Source organism: Myotis yumanensis, unplaced genomic scaffold, assembly GCF_028538775.1.
Source record: "Myotis yumanensis isolate MYYU_CA2020_CCGP unplaced genomic scaffold, mMyoYum1.0.hap1 SCAF_11, whole genome shotgun sequence".
Taxonomy (NCBI): domain Eukaryota; kingdom Metazoa; phylum Chordata; class Mammalia; order Chiroptera; family Vespertilionidae; genus Myotis; species Myotis yumanensis.
In genome coordinates, this window is record NW_027223762.1 from 43,849,244 (window position 1) to 43,874,870 (window position 25,627).

Consider the following 25,627-nt stretch of genomic DNA (forward strand, 5'->3'; position numbering starts at 1 on the left):
GTCAAGGGCACATAAGTTGGCACATAAGCAGGTTCCCTGGCCCTGATTGGGATGCATACAGGAAACAACCAATTGATGTGTCTCTCTCACATCAATGTTTCACTCTCCCTTCCACTCTCTCTAAAAATCAATGGAAAAATATCCTCAGGTGAGGATTAAGAAAATAAATAAAATTTTATATTTTGAAATTTTATTTCTGGACTGGCTAGTTAATTCTGGAATGACATGAAAGCTCAGTGGTATTTAATCTTTCAGTGAAATATGAGTGTTTCATGCCTCCATCTTTGGTTTAGATAAGTGAGTTATTTGGTCAGATATATTATGTATACTTAAACATTTAATAAATATTTGATGAAGAAAATTGTATGAACAATTGTTTGTTTGAGTTAGAATACTCTGTTTAGGTCAGAGTTTTCAAAGTTTTCTCTATTCACAGAGCCCTTAAGGTGATTTTTTTCCTAATTATGTGAAACACATATAAAATAAGTATTTTTTCAAATAGGGAGTAAGTTATTAGGGCACATATACTTGTTGTTTTGACCCAACTTAATAAACAAAAATATTAAGTATAAACAAAAATGTTAGGCATTTCTTTGCGGTTTTGATTTTTGAAAGAAAATACTTTGTTCATAAGTAACCACAATTACTTATTAATGAGATACGTGCAACTGCTAAGGCACTACACACCATCTCAAACCTTGTGATGAAATTGGACACAACACCCTGTTTCCTGCTTTTATTACAGAAACTGTAATCCAGGTTTGTAAAGACACAACAGCAATGAAATGAATGTAGCACTATCTAGTATTGAAACTTTACCTTGAGCTAGTAGTTTGTGTAGTGTATACCAGGTAGCAAGTATCATTGTTGTTTCCCTAGAATTTTTAAATATCCTGCATCACTCCTTTGAGATCACCCCAGGGCAACTGCAGATTTAGAAAATTTTCCTATTGTGACTTTAAAGTAATGATACTTAGTTGCTGTGCTGTGGAATTTTGATTGATGGAATGACATTTTGAATGGTACACAGCAGATGACTTGGTTCAGTTTAAATATAAATTGTTTTGGGTTTTTTTTTCATGGTTTTTCAGTAGACATCTTTAAATGTGCAGAAATTACACAGAAAGGATAAATTGTTCTGGTCTTATTTTTTAAAAAAATATTGATTCTGAGAGAGGAAGGGAGAGGGAGAGAGATAGAAACATCAATTGGCTGTCTCCTTCACGCCCCCTACTGGGGATTCAGTGGGCAGCCCCAGCATGTTCCCTGGCTGGGAATCAACTGGTGACCTCCTGGGCTTAAGCACACTTCTTTTTGGTTAATTTTGAGAGGACAAAAATAGTATCCAATGGTAACTGAGTTGAAAAACCCCTGGTGCCACTGAAAAAAGAACCACATAAATACTCATCAAATACTAGACTTGATTACTAAGCCTTTCATCAGAAACTAGAAGAAATGTCCATTATTTGCAAGTCTTTGGTTTTAAAAACACATTTATTGGCTACCAGAAATAAAACAAGCTGACTTAATTGATTGTAGGTAGGAAAATCTTTGATTTCTCTATCACTTTAAGCCCCCTACTTCAGAAGACAGGATGTCTGTATCAGCAGAAATCTGATCAGTTTTCCCAGTACTTTTTGAGGCCTCTAGTGTCTTGCTATTCATTCACATCCATAACTATTCCATCTAGTTGGAGACATTAACTTTGAGAAAAATTGGACAGTGGTGGGAGGAGAATGACTCAGGTGGGATGGTGCATTATATCCTGAGAAATGTTGTTCTCCATCTATTCTGAGAGTGAGGGAGTTGAGAATAGAAAACAATCCTTTCTTAGACCAGTAGAGTTACTCTAGATGAAAGCCTAGGAATTGTGCTAATAGCCATTGTTTATTAATGCGTGTGCATCTATAAATACGAGAAAGATCCAATTAGAGTTTGGGGCCAAGGACAAATCATGCATTATTGTTAGCAAATATTTGGGCCAAATAGATTTCTCCTTAATCGAACTCATAAAATTGAACTTATAAAAATCTTTTAAAAAAAATACAGATAAGGCAAAGGTAACATCCCAAAGCAAGAGGTAAATGTTAGAAATTTACTTATTAGGACTAGTAACATTCATAAACAGTAAAAGACTTTTAAAAAAATTATTAGAGACAGACAAGGTCACTTTATAGTGATAATAGAGTCAATCCATAAACAAGAAGCTAAAACAGTTATAAGTGTATATGCACCTAGCAACAGAGTCCTAAATACAAAAAGAAAAACAGAATTAAAAAGAAAAATAAACCCACAAGAAATATTTCAAATCAGTTGCAAAAAGTCATGTATTTTTTAATTTCATTATATGAAATATGCAGAATGAGGAAGTTTGTATAGACAGAAAGTAGATTACTGGTTGCCAGGAGTTGTGGGAGAGGGGGAAATGGGAATTATTTGCTGATGTGTACAGGGTTTCTTTTTGGGATGACAAAAATGTTCTGTAATTAGATAGCAGTGTTGGTTGTGATTATCCTAAGAATTTCTGAATTGTATACTTATTTAAATGTTATGTGAATTCTCAATTTTTAAAAAAAAGGGAGGAGCAGAAATGAACAAATGAAAAAACTACCTGAAAATATAAAGATTTGGTAGTAGATTTAGAATACATTTTGCAAGCAATGAAGAGTAAAATTAATGTGAAGGAAATTGAATTGGTGATGAGGACAAACTTGAGAAATTCTCTAAAAATACAGAGAGAATAATTGAAGATGATGAAAAAGAAGACTAGAGTCATAAGAATCACAGCTAAATAAACCAAACCAAGAATTATATCTGTAGCTGAAGAAGAAAGCAGAACAATGTGAACAAAAGTAATGTCAAAGACTTAATAGAGGAAAACTTCCCTCTCCTGAAAAAGAGAACACAGTATGCAGATTGAAAGTTATACAGATCCAGGCAAAAATGAGTAGAAAGAGACTGACATACATACTAGGAAAAGATTTTGAGTTAGAAGGAAAAAAAAATGTATATAAACATACACAGTTGTGTTTTTTAATAAAAGGTTGTATAGTTAAGGGAACTGAATTTAGTCATATCAGATTTACAGTGCTAAAATGTAACAGATAAATGGAGCAAAATATGTATTTATATAATTACATAATTAAGGGATATATGAACCCAAGTGCATATTCATTAAGCAGTATGGCAATGAGAAGACATTTTCACGAATATGCAGGAAGTAAAAAATATATTCTACCTCCATCCCATCTTGAAAAATTCACTTGGAGATTTATCCAGCTGAAGAAATGGATCAAAATGAAGAGTTCAAGAATGAATGATGATAGTGCCGAGTGTGCAATTGTGTGCTGCAGGCAATATGTGTGCTCTGTTTATCTAGAAGTAGTTGTGAGGAGAGTGACCCCCATGTATAGTAGTTTGTATTATACCATAATATACAATAACATATTTTTTGTAATTAAGGAAGGAATTGTTCTTCTGATTTCTTCAAAAAATGCTATAAGGACTAGCTTTGTCCTGAATGCTAGAATCTGAAGCTCAGAAGAAAGGTCCCAGTTAGATATAAATATATATTTGTTGGCCATCAGCATATAAATAATGTTCCATACACTGGTAATCTGTGATTTCACCCAGGATTTGAAGAAAGCTCAGTTCTGACCCTTTGAAGAACTCTGACAATGAGAGATTTGGTAGAAGAATGGATACAAGGGCTTTCCCAGAGAGTAGGGAGCAAACCAGGGAAAGTGATGCCACAGAAACTGAGAAGATCCAAATATAATCAGTACTGTAGCCAATAAGGCTTAGTAGGATCCTTGCAATCTGTCTCGAAAAATGGCTTCATGGCTTATTAATATTTGTATTATTCTGATGATACTAATACTTACCCAGCATTTATTGCATTTACATTTTAAGTGCTCAGAAAATGCATGAAGTACAGAATTCCAGATTAGAAAGAAAACACATTTTTGTAGAAGATAATTCTAAAGTTACTACAAACTCTCCTGTATGTCCAGAGATATTCTTTTACCACTTATATTTGGCATAGATAAGCTTCTCTTTATCAAGAGATATAGGAACATTAAACATTTTTAATAAAATTAGTTTCAAGTTTTGTATTTCTTATTACAAAAAAGGTTCCTTTCAATGTTTCTATTGTTAGGTTAATCTTCCTAAAATGTAGCCAATTATATTTCCCTTTATTTAAAAAATCTTGATGTTACATTTTATGTACAAAAAAATTTGGGATTTTTATCTTGGTATTCCATGCCCTGCTCAATTTCGTTTCAAACAATTATTTTTTAATATTTCCCATCACTCTCTTTATTTTATAACCCAGCCTGAGCACAAGTGTGTCTGCTTCTTATATACTCTTTGCTTTCCTGCCTCCTTGTCTACTAATGCTGTAACCTCTGCCTAAAATGTCTTTATTCCTTCCTCTGTGTTTTTCAAACAGCCTACTTATTTTCCAAGGTAAAATCTAATTTCACCTTCCTCTGAAAACCTTCCTGAGCTGGAAATGGTCTCCTTTCTGAACTATTCGTCTACTTTATATGTCTTTTCTTCTGTCATTTGCTTCTCCACCTTGTCTTGTTACAATTTAGTTTACATGTCTGACACCTTCTGTTTGACATCTTCTGATTACTGTACTACACTCCCATTGTAGTGTGTGGTTTTTTTTAAGTGTTTTAAGAGGTAAATTTTTGTCTTCAACTTAATGGCTATATTTGTGTTGATTGTACTACTGTCCCATTTTTTTTAGGATCCAATGATGCCATTGCTCCAGATTTCCCAGCTCAGGTGCTAGGCACAAGAGATGATGACCTGAAATTCTCTGTTCATATTAAACATAAAGAGGGGATCTATAGTAAGAGGGCAGTAACTAAGCCATCCTCATCAAAGGAAAAAAAAAACATTCAGAAAGATAATGCAGGTAACCGGATTGGCTTTGTATATTTTATGGCCTCTCTTTTACCCCTGTTCATCCTAAATGAGAATATTGTTCAGTCTTTATCTTGTTCTGCTTTGTTATGTAAACTTTTTTCTTAGCTATCTTATTGGGTATGTAGAAAAAGGTAAAATATTTATAAAATATTTTAAAGTGCTTCACAGATTTTTGAAACCTGTAAACTGTTTTTTAAAATTTTTTTTATTGATTTCAGAGAGGAAGGGAGAGGGGGAGAGGGAAACATCAATGATGAGAATCATTGATTGGTTGCCTCCTGCATGCCCCCTACTAGTTCATAGGTCGACACTCAACAACTGAGCCACACCGGCTAGGCTGTAAACTTTATTTTTACTATGGAAAAAAAATACATTGTAACTTTGAAATGAAATAATATTTAATCAAGTATGTTTTAGAGACTAGAATCCATAGAAAATCCTGATTAAATTGTCTGATGAGTTTATCTGTCAGGTAATTCAAACTAGTGGTAATTTGGTAGATAACTCAGTGATCCTACTGACAAACAGCTGAGGATGGGGAAGATATGGGAAATTTGGCAGAAATCAAAGTTATAGAATTAAGGGAATTTTTTCAAAAATCTGCACAAAGTACTTGCCAACCATCATCCACTCAGGCTACATTTAATAAAAATGATGTGTTAGAAATAAAGTTTGGCTCCAAACATCCCACCTATTCTAGGGGTCTGTTAATAATATTGTTGGTCTGCTTTTAAACTTTGCATCCTAAGGAAAAGTCCTTCTCCTGGTTTAATCCTATGCAGTCATTTCACCATGGGAAAAGTTCAACCTCAGAACCTTTTACCTTAAGGGGCTACAAAGGAAAGGGGACATGTCTGACTGAAGAAATAGTGACTTACGTATAAGAGCTAAGTGAGCTCATAAACTATACCATAAATAAAAGTCTCAGTGGAAGTGTTGGAATGTAAGAGTGAGGAAATCTCTTAGAAAATAGAACATAAAACAAAGGGAAAAGATCAGAAAATTAAAGATTGGCTTAAAAGATTCAACATCAAAAAAACAGGTGTTCCGAAGAGACAATAAAGAATCAGAGCCATATATATTAATGTGAATAAATCCCCAAGTCATAATATTGAGTGAAAAAGGCATGTCGCTTAAAGGACATAGAGTGTTATACTATTTATATAAAGTTTAAAGACATGCAAAACAATACTTACATTGTTGATTAATTCATACAATATAGTAAAAAAAAATGCTTAAGATTGATAAACTCTAAATTCAGTATAAATGTTGTTATTAAAAAGAAAGAATGGCATCATTGAGGCTTTATACACAGAATTGTTATAATCATTACTAGTAGCCTGATGCATGAAGATTCGTGCAAGAATGGGCCTTCCATCCCCTGGCTGCCTTTCCGCCTTCCCTCCCCTGGCTGCCTTTCCACCTTCCCACACTGCCCAGAGGCCTGGAGCCGCCTTTCTGCCTTCCCACGCTGCCCAAAGCGGTTGGGGCTGTACGGAATGCCTGCGTCCCACCCTGCCCCTGGCTGCTCGCAGCCTGCTATGCAAATTAATCCACCATCTTTGTTGGGTTAATTTGCACACTCGCTCCTGCTTGGATGTTGGGTGTCGCAAAGGTATGGTCAATTTGCATCTTTCTCTTTTATTAGTGTAGATTTTATAATGCTTTTATTTTTTAAGCTCTGTGGTAGACATATTGGTGTTCATTATGTTATGCTTTAATAATCTATTGCCTTTCTGATTTCTTTGTTGAAAAATACTTATACTTAGAAATAGCAAATGAATTTCTTGTCAACCCATTGTAAAAACATGTAACCATTATTAACTGTTGACTGTTATCTTAGTTGTATTGGTGATTTTTTAAATGTATTTACTAACATACCAGTTTGCACTTACATTTTCTTATATGATAAAAAAAAAAATAGAGCTGATTTTAAAAGACCAAAAAGGTAGGTAAATTTCTATCAAGTATTACCAAGAAAAACAGAAATAGAAATATTAGACAAGTTTAAAAGGATAAGACTTTAAAAATTATAAAAAAGATACTCTATATAAAATGCACATGATATAAGTGTGTTTCTAGGATTATATGAAATATCAAAATTGGCTCTATAAGTAACATAAACTTTGAGTAAGCCAAAGAACTTGAAAGGATTGCTCAACTATACTTTTCTACTTTGAGAAAGATACCTGATGTAGACTTTTTTTTTTAATTTTATTGATTTTTTACAGAGAGAAAGGGAGAGAGATAGAGAGTCAGAAACATTGATGGGAGAGAAACATCAATCAGCTGCCTCCTGCACATCTCCTACTGGGGATGTGCCCGCAACCAAGGTACACGCCCTTGACCAGAATCAAACCTGGGACCTTTCAGTCCACAGACCGACGCTCTCTCCACTGAGCCAAACTGGTCTTGGCTGATCTAGATTTTTTTTCTTTACTGTTGTATCAAACCACAAGGAACAGATTTTATTTAAAGTGACACTTTATTTAACCCATTGTTGTACAAAGAAAAATACAGAAAGCTTTCCTGAAAATTCATGTCATAAACCCACCATTACTGTCACAGCTTTTACATGATAGGGCCTAAGGTGCTTTTTTCCTGAGAGAGATACATAAAGAGGTTTGGGGTTTTGTGTTTTTTGGTGGAGAGGAGGACAGGTTGGGTTTCGTGACATTTGTGTTTATTATCTTTTCTTTTTCTGTGGTGTTAAGTGATGTCATTATTTCAGATGTTCAAGTTCTTTTTTTTAAATATTTTATTGATTTTTCCACAGAGAAGAAGGGAGAGGGATAGAGAGCTAGAAACATCGATGAGAGAGGTCGATCAGCTGCCTCCTGCACGGCCCCCACTGGGGATGTGCCCGAAACCAAGGCACATGCCCTTGACCGGAATCGAACCCGGGACCCTTCAGTCCGCAGGCCGACGCTCTATCCACTGAGCCAAACCGGTTCGGCAGATGTTCAAGTTCTTATCACTGGAAATGAGAACCACTCAGATAAAAAACAGAAAAAAAAAGATCTAAACTAAAAAGTCAGTGACTAAGCCTGCCCAACCTGAAAAAATAGAGTTCTTGCAGAAAGACACTGGAAGTAGATGAACTGGTTTATCTGCATGTTATTTCCTTCTGGCCTTCTAAAATGAGAAAAGACAGAACAGTATGCTCTGTTCTCTACTTTGCTCTCTTCAGCCTTCCTTTGTCTTGCTCACATGAGAAATAAGATATTAGCTGTAATTTTTGTTATACATGGACAGGTATAAAACCAAATGTTTAATAAAACATTTTTTTTAAAATATATTTTATTGATTTTTTACAGAGAGGAAGGGAGAGAGATAGAGAGTTAGAAACATCGATGAGAGAGAAACATTGATCAGCTGCCTCCTGCACATCTCCTACTGGGGATGTGCCCGCATCCCAAGTACATGCCCTTGACCGGAACCGAACCTACTGAGCCAAACCGGTTTTCGGCTAATAAAACATTTTTAAAGCTCTTTGAGACATTGCTGGAGAACTTTGTGAATGTAGTACACAAATTAATTTCATTGGCATAAATTCAAATAATGAACTTTTAAAAAAATTCAGTGCCATGAAATGCTGACTTTCTAATACCATTCTTATACATAAGTCTTGTGTTTTAGGAATTTAGCTTATTTACTTTCTTAACTACCTATCTAGTTAATTTACTTTAGTGGGACTATGCTGATTAAAAATGCCTATAATAGTGTGTTTAAGTTAGGATTAGTTTTGGCTCTGAGAGATGAAAAAACAAAATATAATAACATTGGTTTAAAGAAGGCAGGAAATTGTTTCTTTCTTGTAAAAATCCAGAGATAGACATCCAGGCATGACATGGTACTTCAGAGTATCAGGGAACAAAACTCTTTCTCTCTGTTGCTCTCACGTTTTTAGCTTTCATTCTCCTGCAGTAACCATCTGGCTCATAGTCCAGCCAGCAGAAAGAAAGAAAGGAAAAGAAAAAAGCATATTCCTTCTTTAAAATACTTCTCAATAGTTATATGTATTATTTCCCTTCGATCCTATTGGACAGATTTAGTCACATGGTCACACCAAGCTATGTTGCCACTGAGGCTGGGAAATAATCTTTATTCTGGTAACTTTATGCCCAGCTAAGTTGGGGTTCTATTTTAGAGGAAAATGGATTTCAGAGGACAGCTGACAGTCTGCCACAATGTAAACAGAAACATATTTTGGAGTATAATTAGCCACTTGTCTTTAATTGTGTATTAGTTGTTTTTTGTTTTTGTTTTTGTTTTTCAAATTTGTATTGTATTCTGGTCAACATTTCAAAAATTTATCTCCTTTTTGAATGTTTTGATCATGTTAATCTCCTAATCAAAAAGTTTTCATTGCCCTTAAGAATAAAATCTTGCCAGGACCGGTTTGGCTCAGTAGATGGAGCGTCGGCCTGCGGACTGAAGGGTCCCGGGTTCGATTCCGGTCAAGGGCATGTGCCTGGGTTGCGGGCACATCCCCAGTGGGGGGTGTGCAGGGCGCAGCTGATCGATGTTTCTCTCTCATCGATGTTTCTGGCTCTCTGTCTCTCTCCCTTCCTCTCTGTGGAGGATCAATAAAATATATTTTTTTTTAAAAATGTAAAAAAAAAAAAAGAATAAAATCTTAACTTTTAGCATAGTCTTTCAGAACAATAGAATCAGCTACCAAATAACTTTTCAAATGCTAATTTTCACCTGTTTTCCTTATAAATTCTGTAGTCAAATAAACAATATCCTTGATCTATTTCTTATTTGCTTTGCTGACTTCATTCTTTCTTATGTAGTCACCTCTGCCTAAAATGGCCTCTATTTCCATTTCTGTGTATACCCAGCTCACCTAACTTTTAACACCAAGCTTAATTAACTTTACTCCAGAGCTCTTGCTTGATCCTCCTAGCTCGAATTAGTTTTTCTTCCTTTGAGTACTTACACTTTGTCTTTCTCTATGGTGTAATTCTTTTACTTTGTATGATATCTATGTGTGTTTTTTAACTCCAATTTAGAACAACAGTTTCTAATCACATTCCTGATTGATCTTTTTATTTTTTCTTCAACACCAACAATAATGCTTTTCATAGTAGATGCTGGAGAGGTATTTTAAATATTTTGTCAATCCTGTCTGCATAGGATGTTAATTACTTTCTCTTAGATTCCATTGATGCTGTTGCTGCAGAGCTCGCAGCTCAACTACAAGACACAAAGATTGAAAGCCGACCAGACACTAAAGCCATTAAGCAGAAAGAGGCGATCCCTAGTAAGAGGACATTTCCTAAGGAAGCCTGCTCAGAAAAGAAGGAATCCTTGCAGATAGATATTGAAGGTAATGGGATTGGGATTTATGTGTGTTGGGAGAGGGAGATGCTATGTCTATTTCCTTTCATCTTGATGAGAACATAGCCTCTTAATTTTAAACATCCATTTTTTCTTTCCTTTTTTCTTTTTTTGTAAAATTACTTCAGTGCTACTTTGTCTATGTGGATATACACTGAGTGGCCAGATTATTATGACCACCCCATCAGTACTTCATTGACACTTCCAAAAATACTGAATATTGAAAACTTCCTAAGCAGATACTCTCAAGGTTTTATTATTATTATTTGCATAACGAATTCACTTCATTGTACTGATGGGGTGGTCATAATAATCTGGCCACTGTGTGTGTGTGTGTGTGTGTGTGTGTTTATCTGTAATATAACTGTTACTTTTGGGAAACGATATTGGCAACTTGGGAACAAGATTATACATAAATACCTAAGGTTGATAGTATTAACCTGTGAAGTATCGTGTGTTAGTACTGACACAGGGAAAAACTTATTCCAGAAGATTGTAACAAAGACAGGAAAACCTCAGTACAAACTTTTTAAAAATTACAATAAAGAGCCAAAAATTACAATAAAGACTCATGGCCCTCTTTTGAGTCTAACAAAAGAAAGGCATAGAGGACACAGCCATTACTACCTGTAAACTTTACCTCTTAGAGGAAGATAGAACAATACCCAGATAAGGAAAGAAAGGAGTCAATGAGCTATAATTCATATTACATTTCAAAAATAGTACAGATATAGCTGCTCACATCACAAATGTATAAGATAAATGATTTTCCACAAGGCTGCCAAGACTACATAGTGGTGAAGAAATATTCTCTTCAGCAAATGGTGTTGGAAAGCTGATATCCATATGCAAAAGAACGAATTTTGATACTTACCTTTTACCACTTATAAAAACTAATTCAAAATGAATCAAAGATCTAAACATAAGAGCTAAAATTATAAAACTATTAGCAGAAAGCATAGGGGGAAAGCTCCATGGCCTTGATATGGCAGTGATTTCTTGGATATGACCCCAGAAGCACAGGCAACAAAAGCAAAAAAATATACACACAAGAAGAAAAGTAAGTGCACTAGATGATAAAGACTAAAGTGGACCTCTTTCTTAATGTCCAGTGTCCTTTGTCTTAAAATTTGGTGCAATGTGTAAAAAAAAAGGCAAAAAAATAACTTATACTTACACCAAATTAAAAATTGCATCAAAGGACACAATCAATAGAGTAAAAAGGCAACCTATGAAATGGGAGGAAATATTTGTAAATCATGGTAAGTGCTTAATATCCAGGTTATATATGGAACTTCTTTAATTCAACAACAGAGAAAGCCAGTTTTTAAAAGGGCGCAAAGGATTTAAATAGTTCTCCCAAGAAGACATATGAATGACTAATACATACATGAAGAGATGCTCAATATCACTAATCAGAGTAATACCAATTAAAATCACAATGAGATACTACTTCACACCCATTACGGTGGCCACTATCAGAACAGGTGATAACTATAAGATTATTTTATAGGCAAGCATGCAGAGAGATCGGAACTGTTGTGCACTGTTGGTGGAATATAGAAGGTTGCAGCCACTGTGGGAAATAGTACGGAGGTTCCTCGAAAAATTAAAAATAGAATTGGCATATAATACAGCAGTCCCACTTCTGGGTATATGTCTAAAAAAAAATCAAAACCGATCTTACAGATATCTGCACACCTATGTTCAGCTCAGCATTATCCACATTAATCAAGATACGAAGACAATCCAAATGTCCATCAACAGGTGAACAGATAAAGTGCTAACATGGTGCAATATATAGATCTTGTAACATAGAAACACATACCTGAAACCTGTTCATGTTGACCAATGTCAGCCCAATAAATTTAATAATAAAAAAATCTCTTGATTTTCTTTAAAAAAGAAAGTGTGTTAAAAACAGTTAAATTTTATACAGCCTTAAAAAGGAAGGAAATCCTGTCACAAGCTACAGCATAGATGAACCTCAATGAAATTGTGCTAAGTGAAATAAGCCAGTCATAAAAGAAAAGAAAATAAACCCATGCTATATAGCAGACATATTGAAAATAAAATAACTCAGAAGGGTTGAAAAATAAAAGGAAAAGTAGAGATGAAAAATATGGAGACATGTTAATATAGGTGAGATTAAATTAAACACCAAAAGTGTTACAGGAATTAAGGAGTGATGTTTTTAATACTGATTTGCAATCCACAATGAGGTCATAATATAAATCTTTAAACAGGAAATAGCATAAAATATATAAAACAAAACTGGGAGCATCATCAGTAAGGAAGTTTATGTTGCCTTACAAAAAAATGAAGTTGTAGAATGAAAATAACTCTTATGATATATTGTTTAGGTAAAAGGTGCTAGGGGGGAAATGCAAAACAGTCCACAAACTGTCCTAAACCCTGGAGGACTTTTACAACTTCATTATTTTCCATGTGGATATCCAGTTATCCCAGCACCATTTGTTTTTTTTTGTTGTTTTTGTTTTTGTTTCCAGCACCATTTGTTAAAAAGGACTGTTCCTTTCTCATTGAATGGGCTTGGCACCCTTATTGAAAATCAGTTGACCATAGATGTATGGGTTTGTTTATGGACTCTCAATTCTATTCTGTTGCTCCACATGTCTATCCTTGCTGACTGTTGCTTTGTAGTAGTAAGTTTTGAAATTGAAAGTGTGAATCCTTCAACTTTGTTTCTTTTATGGTGCTATTCTGGATCTCTTACACTTGCACATGAATTTTGGAATCAGCTTGGCAATTACTACAAAGAAACCAGCTAGGTTCTGATAGGGATTGTGTTGAATCTATGATCAGTGTGGGGATATTGCCTTCTTAGCAATATTATCTTCCAGTCCATGAACATGGGATGTTTTCTATTCAGTTAGATCTTCTTTAATTTCTTTCCATGGTGTTTTGTAGTTTTCAGAGTACAAGTTTTACACTTCTTTTGTTATATTTATTTCTAAATATTTTATTTTTTATGCTATTGTGAATTAAATGGTGTTTTATATTTTGTTTTTAGTTTAACTGCAGTGTATGATGATACAGTTGATTTTTAAAATATTTTTTTATCCTGCAATCATGCTGAATTCATTTATTAGTTCTAATAGGTTTTTTTTTAAATATATTTTTATTAATTTTAGAGAGGAAGGAAGAGGGAGAGAGAGTTAGAAACATCAAGGATGAGAGAGAATCACTGATTGGCTGCCTCCTGCACACCCCCCACTGGGGATCGTGCCCGCAACCCGGGCATGTGCCCTTGACCGGAATCGAACCTGGGACCCTTCAGTCTGCAGGCCGACGCTCTATCCATCGAGCCAAACCGGCTAGGGCTCTAATAGGTTTTTAATGTATTCTTAGAATTTTCTAGATACGAGATCTTGATATCTGTGAATATAGTTTTACTTCTTTCTTTGTAATCCACATGCCTTCCCTCCCCCCCCCCCCCACCTCCCTAATTGCTATGGCTAACACCTCAAGTATAGTGTTAAATAGAAGTGGCAAAAGCAGACATCTTTATATATTCCTGTCTAGGAGGCAGACATTCTGTCTTTCATAAGTATGATTTTAGCTGTGTGTTTGTCATGGAAGCCCTTTATCAGATTGAGGAAGTTCCCTCTATTCCTAGTTTGTTGAGTGTTCTTATCAAGGAAGGGGTTAGATTTTGTCAAATGCTTTTTCTGTGTCTCAGATTATCAAATGAGTGGGGTTTTTTTTTAATCTTTAAATTGAATGTATTGGGGTGACTTTGTTTAATAAAATTATATAGGTTTCAGAAGTACAATTCTATAATACATCATGTGTATATCATATTGTGTTAAGCCAAACTTCCATTCATGGGGTAAATCCCACTTGGTCATGCTGTATAATTCTTTTTATATGTTGCTAGATTTCATTTGCTAATATTTTGATGAGGATTTTTGTTTGTTTATGTTTGTAAGAGCTGTTGACTTGTAGTTTTCTGGTGATGTCTTTGTTGGGTTTTATTATCAGGGTACCACTGGCCTCATAAAATGAATTTGAAAAATCAATAATTCTTTAAATGTTTAATAAAATTCAGGGGTGAAACCATCTGCGCCTGGACTTTTCTTTGTAGGTAATTTTTTTTTTATTACTAATTCAAATTCTTCACTTGCTTTAGGTCTTTTCAGATTGTGTATTACTTCTTGAGTCAGTTTCAATAGTTTGTGGCTTCCTAGGAATTGGATGTGTTCATTATATCTAAATTATCTAATTTAGTTCATAGTATTCCTTTATAATCCTTTTTAGTTCAGTAAATAAATAAGATTTATTTATTGGTAATAATGGTCCCTCTTTCATTTTAGATATAAGTCTTATTTTTTTCTTGGTCAGTCTAACTAAAAGTTTGTTGATTTTTTTTTTTTTAATCTTTTCAGAGAACCAGCCTTTGTTTTCTATTTTCTTCTTCTTTTTAAAATTCTCTATTTCATGAATTCTCACCTTAACTTTTATGATTGCCTTCCTTCTGTTTGCTTTAGTTTTAGTTTAATCTTTTCCCAATGTCTTAAGATAAAGTTTAGGCTTCTTTACTTGATCTTTCTTCTTTCTTGATACAGGCATATTCTATTATAAATTTCCCTTTTGGCTTTAGGTGCATCTCATAAGTTTATTGCCATTTATTACAAAGTATTTTCTGGTTCTCTTTTGATTTCTTCTTTAACTCATAGGTTACTTAGGAATGTTTTATTTAATTTTCACATATATGAGTTTTCCAAATTTTATTCTGCTATTGATTTCTAATTGCATTCTGTTGCAGTTGGGGAGCAGATTTTGCTATTATTTCTATCCTTTTAAGTTTATTCTCTTGCCTGATTGCTCTGAACAGGACTTCCAGAACTGTGTTGTATAAGAGTGGGCATCCTTTTCTTGTTCCTGATTTTAGAGGAAAGCTTTCCGTTTTTCACCATTGAGTATGATATTGGCTGAGGGTTTGTGATATATGGTATTTATTATGTTAAGGTACTTTTCCTTCTATACTCATTTTATTGAGGGTTTGATCATATATGGATATTTTGTCTTATCAAATAGTTCATAGGTCAACAATCAACCACCAAGCCATACTGTCTGGGTTATTATTTTTTTTTTGAAGTTGTTACATTTTTTTAATTGTGGTGAAATATACATAACAAAATTTACTAGTTTGACCATTTTGTAGTATACAGTTCAGTGACATTAAGTACATTCTCATAGTTGTACAACCATCACCTCCATCCATCTCCAGAATTACTTCATCTTCTCAAACTGAAACTCTATTCCCATCAAACACTAACTTCCTCTACCCCCTTCCTCCTGGCCTCTAACATCACCATTCTAGTCTCTGTTCCAGTGAATTTGAATCTCCTATCTACTTCATATAAGTGGAATCATACAATGATATACTTTTGTGTCTGGCTTATTTCTCTCAGCACAATGTCTTCAAGGTTCATCTACATTGAGCATGTATTGTGAAGATTTCCTCTTTTTAATATACATTTTTTATTATCGATAGTATTACAGATATCTCCCATTTTTCTCTCCTTCCCGGCTATTTTTTTAAAATTAATTTTAGAGAGAGGAGGGGGGAGAGAGAGAAACATTGATTTTTGTCTCACTTATTTTTTTGTTCTCTTAAAAAATTTTTTATTGACTTCAGAGAGGAAGGGAGAGGGAGAAAGAGAAAGAAATAGAAACATCATTGATGAGAGAGAATCATTGATCAGCTGCCTCCTGTATGACCCCCACTGGGGATAGAGCCCACAACGCGGGCATGTGCCCTTGACCAGAATCGAACCTGGGACCCTTCAGTTCGCAGGCCGACACTCTGTCCACTGAGCCAAACCAGCTACGACTGTTGTCTCACTTATTTATGCACTCATTGGTTGATTCTTATAAGTGCCCTGAACAGGGATCAAACCCACAACCTTGGTATATTGGGATGATGTTCTAACCAACTTAGCTACCTACCCAGGGCAGATTGTACTTTAGACATAAAAGCAGATTTCATGTGTCTTACTATGTTCTGGGGAAATTGCCTTAGGGATTATAAGAGTATTTAATAAAAACCTTAGCTGTCAGTAATCTATGGTATAGGTGAAAAGGATCCTGTAGTTACAAGTGTTACTTTGTTGCATGCATATATATTTCTTTGTTTCTACCTATAATTTGAAACACCAAAATATATATTGATCCTATATTACTATTTCCATCTGGGGGGTTATGATTGTTAGATATTATTACATCTAAAAATGCCCATTTTTACATAGAATGACTGTCAAAAAGTGAATTTGGAGGATGGTAAATTTTGTATTAGGTATATTTTACCACAGTAAAAAAAATTGGAGGAAGAAATGTGAAGATGGCCCACAGAAAGAAATTTTAAGAGGCTCTAGAACATGTAAAGAGTTTTTCTTTTTTATCCCACGCATTTAATTTCTGATAATGAGTTCTTAGGTTTCTTAGCTGAAAGAGGGGTTAGTAAGGCATATCTCTCAGTTTTCTCAACATGATTGAATAAAAAGGGGAAAAACATAGAGAACACTGATCATAATACCCCACACATAGCAAGCAGTTAGTACAAAGCAGCTGCTGTTACAGTCCCGAGGACTAAAGCTCCTTTCTCAAGCTCACCCAGCCAGTTTGTGACAGAGTTCTACCCAGAATCCAGGTCTTCTGACCCTGTGTCTCTTAAATGTTTACCATGCGGCTCTAGCCACTTAGGCACAAGGCATAAATCCTTTGTTCAGGCAGTGAATTTTCTGAAACTTTATATAAACTGTTCTTTCTTTTTCTTCTGTTTCTAAAGAATTAAGTTTGAATAATATTTCTAAAGGAAATGAAAATATTTTGAAAGTTCTTCAAAATCTTTTTTTTCTCCTTTTCAGAGTCCAGTTCGGAATTTGAAAATACTACCCATTCTGTGTTCAGGTCAGCCAAGTTTTACTTTCATCATCCAGTGCACCTACCAAGTGATCGAGATTTTTGCCATGAATCCTTAGGGAGAAGTGTTTTCATGGGGCATCCTTGGAAAGATTTCTTCCAGCATCATCCAGACAAACACCATATTAGTCTTCCTTCCTCTTATCAAACTGAGGAAAAGACAGAATGTACTAGAATAGAGAGCCTCCATATCAATGTAAACTTGGGAAACAAAGAAATGATACATTCTACTAAAAGTCAGGCTGGAGATTATACAAAATGTGACAAACAGATTAATGATCAAAAAAAGAATCGTAAGGTCACCGCAGAGCCCACAACTCAGCACATTACAAGTTTGAATGAACTCTGGAACAAGTATCAGGAGCGACAGAAGCAACAAAAATCTCACGAGTTCAGGGGTGGAAAAGAACTATCCTTGGTGGAGCGACTTGATCGTTTGGCTAAACTTCTTCAGAATCCTATCACACATTCTCTTTGGCCCTCCGAAAGTACACAGGATGATAGCAGAGGGCAGCGAGATACTAAGGAATGGAATGGTAGACAGCAACAGAGAAACAAGCTTCAGAAAAAGAAGCGGTATAAAAGTGTGGGGAAATGCCATAAAAACATAGATCTGAAAAACAAGGTGCTTTCTACTCATCAAGCTGGAAGGTCCAATCAGATTAAAATTGAACAGCTTAAATTTGATAAATATATTCTGAGAAAACAGCCAAATTTTTGTTATATAAACAATACTTCTTCAGATTCTAGACCCTCAGAGGAGAGTGAGCTGCTCACAGATCCTGCCATTTCCACCACAACTTCTCCTGTGGAATCAGATATATTGACCCAAACAGATAAAGAAGTGACTTTGCATGAAAGGAGCAGCTCTCTTTCCACCATTGACACTGCCCGATTGATCCAGGCTTTTGGCCACGAAAGAGTTTGTCTGTCACCCAGGAGAGTTAAATTATACAGCAGTATCACTGACCATCAGAGGAGATACATTGAGAAGCAGAGCAAGAACAAGAAGAAAGCATTGAGTTGTCCCCAAATGACTTCTGAACACACCAGAAAGAAACACATCCAGGTACATGGCTACAAATTGCATCTGGCAATGTGACTGCCTTTTTCATGGACTTTTAATTAAGCTTTGCACACAGGTGGAAAAAAGCCATTTTCCCTTTCCTCACTAATATTCCTTACCAATTGGAAAAGAGTGAGAAAGTGTAGTACAGTGCTATTGTGAGTTGTCATTCTTTTCATCAACACTCATTTACAAATTATCCTTTGGATGAAGGGCTTTGCTGCTAACTGCTTCAGAATCTACAAAGTATATCCCTGGCACCGGTGAGCTTTTAGTTTAGAATGACCTCCATTCTGAACAATATTGCCGAGGTTTTGTAAATTTGTTTTTTCTTGATTCATTTCTCCCTGTCTTTCAAGACATTTTGAGTTGCTTTTAAACACACACACACACACACACACACACACAATAATATGATTTTTTAAAAGGAAAAAAAGAATTCGAATGAAAAAAAAATTATGGAAGCCAGAGAGAGGTGAGCTACAACATGACTTTTAAGAATAAATAAATGAAGATTTGTGAATTATGGGAAGACAAGTTGATGCTAGAGAGAGATAAAATGTACCTTATAGATATGGTTGTGAGTCACAAATTTTGCTTTGTTTTCTACCAGTTAGTATTGCTAGAATTTTGTGATCAATCACAAGTCTATAATATAAAAACAAACTGAATTCTCAAAAGCATTACATATTTCTGGTACTAAAACCTAGAAGAAATTTACTCATCTGTCCTCATAAAAAAGGAACCACAGTATAATAGAGTCCTCAGCAGCATCCTTACAGTAGGTTCAGTAATAATGCCTATAAGGCTAATATGACTTTACTATAGTGTTCAGCAAAGACATCTCACAAAGGGTCAACATAATTTAACCCAAGAATAAAATTTAGTGTGCCCAAAGAAGTGCTTTATAAAGAGTGATGCTTGTTCTTTGGAGTATAGAAAGAAAAATATTAGATTTATTTTTTTCTCAAACTTTTAAAACTTACATTTTATATATGTTTATATTATACTAGAGGCCCAGTGCATGAATTCATGCACAGGTGGGGTCCCTGGCCTGCTGGCGATCGGGGCCGGCTGGCTGGTGGGGAGGGACCACGGGAAGTTGGCCAGCCATGGGAGGTTGGCTATGGAAGCGCACTGACCATCAGGGAGCAACTCCTGCATTGAGTGTCTGCCCCCGGGTGGTCATTCGGTCACTTAGGCTTTTATATACATAGATGAGTACAATAATAACATAATTTATAAATACAGGGTGAGGCAAAAGTAGGTTTACAGTTGTATGTGAAAGTTACTCCTGTATTATTATTCTAATTATTACATTTTCTGTATAAACAACTGTAAATTTACTTTTGCCCCACACTGCAAATATCTACTTTGGTAATTTATGCTCAAAAATATTGCCTGGCCAGTTAGTTGAGTGTCATTCCATATACCAAAAAGGTTGCGGGTTCAATTCCCCATCAGGGCAGATACCTAGGTTGCTAATTAGTTCCCCAGTTAGGGCACATAAGGGAGGCAACCTATTGATTGGTGTTCCTCTTGTACGTCAGTGTTTCTCTCTAACTCAGTGGTTCTCAACCTTCCTAATGGCGCGACCCTTTAATACAGTTCCTCATGTTGTGGTGACCCTCAACCATAAAATTATTTTCGTTGCTACTTCATAACTGTAATTTTGCTACTGTTATGAATTGTAATGTAAATATCTGATATCAGAATGTATTTTCATTGTTACAAACTGAACATAATTAAAGCATAGTGATTAATCACAAAAACAATATGTAATTATATATGCGTTTTCCGATGGTCTTAGGCGACACCCCTGTGAAAGGGTCGTTCGACCCCCAAAGGGGTCGTGACCCACAGGTTGAGAACCGCTGCTCTAACTGCTTCAGAATCTGCAAAGTATATCCCTGCCATTGGGGAGCTTTTAGTTTAGAATGACTTCCATTCTAACCAATATTGCCTGGGGTTTTTTGTTTTGTTTTTTTGTTGATTCATTTCTCTCTGTCTTTCAAGACATTTTGAGTTGCTTTTAAACACACACACACAAAATAAAAAAAAAATTATTTTTTTAAAGGAAATATAGAGTGAAAGAAAATTATGGAAGCCAGAGAGAAGTGAGCTACAACATGACTTTTAAAAGTAAATGAAGAAATGTGAAGACAAGTTGATGCTCTCTCTCTCAAATCAATTTTTAAAAATACCCTTGGGTAACCCTAACTGGTTTGGCTCAGTGGATGGAGCGTCAGCCTGCGGACTCAAGGGTCCCAGGTTTGATTCCAGTCAAGGGCATGTACCTTGGTTGCAGGCACATCCCCACTAGGGATGGTGCAGGAGGCAGCTGATTGATGTTTCTCATCGATGTTTCTAACTGTCCCTCTCCCTTCCCCTCTGTAAAAAATCAATAAAATATATTTTAATAAATAAATAAATAAATAAATAAATAAAAATACCCTTGGGTAAAGATTAAAATACATGTATTTTTTTTCCTGTAGGACTGCATAATTAAATAATTTAGAGACTGCTAGTCTAGACAAAAGAAGGCACAAGACGTTCAGATAGTTTATCATAAATATTATAATTGAGGTTTGGTAGGTATTAAATGATAGTGATTACATATATAAATAGTACAAAATGACTGTAAGTAAAAAAAGAATTGGAAATGGCACAGATTAAGGCTTTTTGTTCCGTAGAAGAGATAAGGGAAAAGGCTCTAAGGAGGGATTTTTGTGTGTGGTAAAATAGATACACATAACATGAAATTTATCATTTTGCCCTAGCTGGTTTGGCTAAGTGGATAGAGCATTGGCCTGTGGAATGAAGAGTCCCGAGTTTGATTCTGGTCAACAAGCACATGTCTGATTTCGGGCTCGATCCCCAGTAGGGGGCGTGCAGGAGGCAGTTGATCAATGATTCTTACCTCTCATCATTGATGTTTCTGTCTCTCTTCCTTTCCCTTCTTCTCTGAAGTCAATAAAAATATATTTTAAAAAATAAAGTTTATCATTTTAATGATTTTTAAAGTGCACAGTTTAGTGGCACTGAGTACATTCACAATGATTTTTTGAGAGTTTTTAAAAATATTTTTATTGATTTCAGAGAGGAAAGGAGAGGGAGGGAGAGAGAGAGAAACATCCATCGGCTGCCTCCTGCATGTCCCCCAGGGATAGAGCCCGCAACCCAGGCATGTGCCCTTGACCGGAATCGAACCCGGGACCCCTCAGTCCACAGGCCAACGCTCCATCCACTGAGCCAAACCAGCTAGGGTCATTCACAATGTTTTATAATCATCACCACTATCTAGTTCAACAACTTTTCATCACCCAGGAGAAATCTCACACCCATTAAGCAAACTCTATTCTCTCTTCCCAACAGCCTCTCAGAACCACTTAACTTTCTTATTTCTGTGAACTTGCCTGTTCCGGTTATTTCATATAAATGGAATCATACAATAGATGACCTTTGGGTCAGGCTCCTTAGCTTAATGTTTTGGGGGTTCCTCCATGTTCTAGCATGAATCAGTGCTTCATTGCATGCATGTACCACATCTTATCCATTCATCCACTCATAGACATTTGAGTTTGTGTCCACCTTTTAGCTATTGTCAGTAGAGCTGATATGAACATTTTTGTACAAGTTTTCTTTTTCTGTTTTTAAAAATATTTTTTATTGATTTCAGAAAGGGAGAGGGAGCGAAAGATAGAAACATGAATGATAAGACAAAATCACTGATTGTCTGCTTCCTGCACACCCCCTACTGGAAGTCAATCCCGCAACCCAGACATGTGCCCTGACCAGGAATCGAACCGTGACTTCTTGGTTCATAGGTAGACCCTCAGTCACTAAGCCATGCCAGCCAGGCTACAGGTTTTTATTTGAATAGCTATAAACATTTCTTTTGAGAATATACCTCGGAGTGGAAATACTGAGCCATGTGGTAATTCTATGTTTAGCTTATTGAGGAATTGTCAAACTGTTTTTCCACAGTGGCTACATTTATTTTACATTCCATTAGCAATGTCTGAGGGTTACAATGTCCCTAGGTCCACCAACTATCTTTATTTACCTTTTTTGGGGGGGTGGGGGCATCCTAGTATAAATGAGATGGTATTTTATACTTAATTGTCATTTTGATGGTGGTTATGATCTGCCTTCCCTGTCCTGCATGACTAATGACGTCTAAGCATCTTTTCATGTGCTTGTTGGTCATTTGTATCTTCTTTGGGGAAATGTCTATTCAAGTCTTTACCTACTTTTTAATTGCTGTTTGCTTTTTGTTTTTGAGTTGTAAGATTTATTTATATATTCTGGATTGATTACTATTATCAGATATATAATTTGCAAATATTTGTTCCCATTCTCTGGGTATCTTTTCACTTGTTACTGTCCAAGACAAAACAGTTTACTTTAAAAAAATTTATATATATATATATATATATATATATATATATATATATATATTATTCAGAGAGGAAGGGAGAGGAAGAAAGAGCTAGAAACATCAGTGATGAGAGAGAATCATTCATTGGCTGCCTCCTGCACGCCTCTACTAGGGATGAAGCCCGCAACCTGGCATGTGCCCTGACCAGGAATCAAACCGTGAACCCCTGCTTTATTGGTCAATGCCCAATCACTGAGCCATGTTGGCTAGGCCACAACAGTTTACAGTTTGATGAAGAGCCCAGTATCCCTATCTTTTGTTGCTTGTGCTTTTGGTGTCATATCTAAGAAACCATTGCTAAGTCCAAAGTCATAAAGATTTTTCCTTTTATTTTAAATTTTTTATACTTTTAGCTCTTTCATTTGCATTTTTGACATATTGAGTTAATTTTTGTATATAATATGAGGTAAGGGTCAAAACTTCATTCTTTTCCACATGGATATTCAATTGTCTCAGCACCAGTTATTGAAGAAACTATTCTTTCTCCCTTGAGTGATCTAGGCTTCATTGTCAAAACTCAATTGACCATATAATTGAGGATTTATTTCTAGACTTTCAGTTTTATTTTTTTTATCTGTATTCCTATTTGTATGCCATTATTGCACTATTTTGATTACTGTAGCTTTGTGGAAAGAACTGAGAAGGTGATTCCTCCAACTTTGTTCTTTTCCAACACTGTTTTGGCTATTTAAATCCTTTGTATCTCCATGTGAATATTAAGATCAGCTTTTCAGTTTTTGCTGAAAAGGTCATTAGGATTTTGGTATTAATTGTATTAAGTCTGTGTTGGCTTTGGGATTTATTGCCATCTTAACAATATTAAGTCTACCAATCCATGAGCACAGTAATTTTTGTATACGGTGTTAAGGTAAGGCTTTAACTTTATCTTTTTGCACATGGATATTTTGTTGTCCCAGCACTAGTTGTTGAAAAAAGACAGTCTTTCCCTGTTGAATGGTCTTGGCACCCTTGTCAAAAATCATTTGACCATATATGTAAGGGTTTATTTCTGGGCTCTCTATTCTATTCCATTGGTCTATAGCAGGGGTCCTCCAACTACGGCCTGCGGGCCACATGCAAATACAAATATTGTATTTGTTCCCGTTTTGTTTTTTTACTTCAAAGTAAGATATGTGCAGTGTGCATAGGAATTTGTTCATAGTTTTTTTTAAACTATAGTCCGGCCCTCCAACGGTCTGAGGGACAGTGAACTGGCCCCCTGTTTAAAAAGTTTGAGGACCCCTGGTCTACAGTATGCCAGTACACACTGTTTGGGTTTACTCTATTTTTTAAAATAAATTTTGATATCAGGAAGTATAAGACCTCCAACCTTATTCTTTTTCAAGACTGTTTTGGCTATTTGGGGTCCTTTGGTATGCCATATGATTTTTATTTTTATTTTTGATGCGATTTTAAATGTAATTGTTTTCTTCATTTTTGCATTGTTCATTGTTAGTGTTATAGATACTCAGCTGATTTTTGCATGTTGGTCTTGTATTACGCAACCTGACTGTTTATTAATTTTAATAGTTTTCTTGCAAGTTTTTGTTGTTGTTATTGTTAATCCTCACCCAAGGGTATTTTTTCCATTGATTTTTAGAGAGAGTGGAAGGGAGGGGGAGAAACATCGATGTGAGAGAGACACATTGTCTGGTTGCCAGAAACTGAGCTTGCAACTAAGGTATGTGCCCTTGACCAGAATCGAACCCGTGATCCTTCAGTACATGGACTGATGCTCTAACCACTAAACAAAACCGGCTAGCACTTCTTGCAGATTTTTTAGGATTTTCTATATATGAAGCTATATTATCTGTGAATAGAGATAGTCTTCCTCTTTTTCGATTTGGGTGCCCTTTATTTTTCTTGCCTAATTGGTCTGGCTAGAACTTCCAGTAGAGCATCAAATAGAAGTGGTAAAAGCAAGGCACCATTGTTTGTTTATGATCTTAGGAAAGCATTCAGTCTGTTGCTGTTGAGAATGGTTTTAGCTGTGTATTTCCACATATGACCTTTATTGTGCTGAGGAAGTTACCTTTTTTTCCTATTTTGGTGAGTGTTTTTACCATGAAAGGATTTTGGTGTTTGCCAAATATTTCAGCACCTATTGAGATGATCATATGGGTGGTTTTTTAAAAATTCTATTAATATGGTGTATATTGATAATCATGTGTTAAACCAATGGTTCTCAACCTTATGGCCCTTTAAATACAGTTCCTCATGTTGTGACCCAAACATAAAATTATTTTCATTGCTACTTCATAACTGTAATGTTGCTATGTTATGAATCGTAATGTAAATATCTGATATGCAGGATGGTCTTAGGTGACCCCTGTGAAAGGGTCGTTGGACCGCCAAAGGGGTCGAGACCCACAGATTGAGAACCACTGTTAAACCATCCTTGCATTCCAGAAATACTTTGCCAGGGAAGGGGGAATAGGAGTGGGGCAAGCAACGCTAAGTAAAAAGCCACAAAGTGCTCTCCTACTTTGTTTATTTGGCCTTGCTCTTGCTTTTCTTTAGTTGCCATGTACCTTTGACTGTATTTCAGAGTTTTGATAAGATTGATTTTGATAGTTTTTGTCAGATTTTTGGGCCTAGTAAAGGGGCAGGTTCCTGGAGCTCTCCCTATTCTGCCAGTTTTGCTGACATCCCTCCCAAGTAGTTTTGTGCCCTTCCCACAACAGCTGCTGTTTCACTTTCCTGGGTCTGCACTATAATGGACACTTTCATAAAACTCTTCAATTGTTTTCCTGGTGGAGTTCATAGAAAAATAGTCAGCAAAGGGGTGCAGACTCCCTCAATTTCTATAGCCCCCAAGGACTTCACACTCTTGTCAGGGCACACTTGGTCTCCAGCACTTAATCCAATCTCGAACCTTCTTAATC

General features: G+C 35.6%; 1 protein-coding gene and 1 non-coding gene across 6 annotated transcripts in view; both read left to right on the forward strand.

Annotated features, from left to right (window-relative positions):
• ALMS1 (ALMS1 centrosome and basal body associated protein) overlaps nucleotides 1–25,627 on the forward strand; it is a 137,686-nt gene that overhangs the window by 84,693 nt on the left and 27,366 nt on the right. For 4 of the 5 annotated variants that reach the window (XM_070429484.1, XM_070429487.1, XM_070429488.1 and 1 more), the window contains 3 exons: nucleotides 4,760–4,930; nucleotides 10,106–10,276; nucleotides 17,181–18,304. In XM_070429484.1, coding sequence (XP_070285585.1) covers nucleotides 4,760–4,930; nucleotides 10,106–10,276; nucleotides 17,181–18,304 — 1,466 coding nt within the window. The remainder of the gene's footprint in view (nucleotides 1–4,759; nucleotides 4,931–10,105; nucleotides 10,277–17,180; nucleotides 18,305–25,627) is intronic. The other variant, XM_070429486.1, reaches the window with a different exon arrangement.
• On the forward strand, nucleotides 11,281–11,431 carry LOC139020263 (small nucleolar RNA SNORA81). The gene has a single exon (XR_011473269.1). It is a non-coding gene; the product is annotated as a small nucleolar RNA SNORA81 (small nucleolar RNA).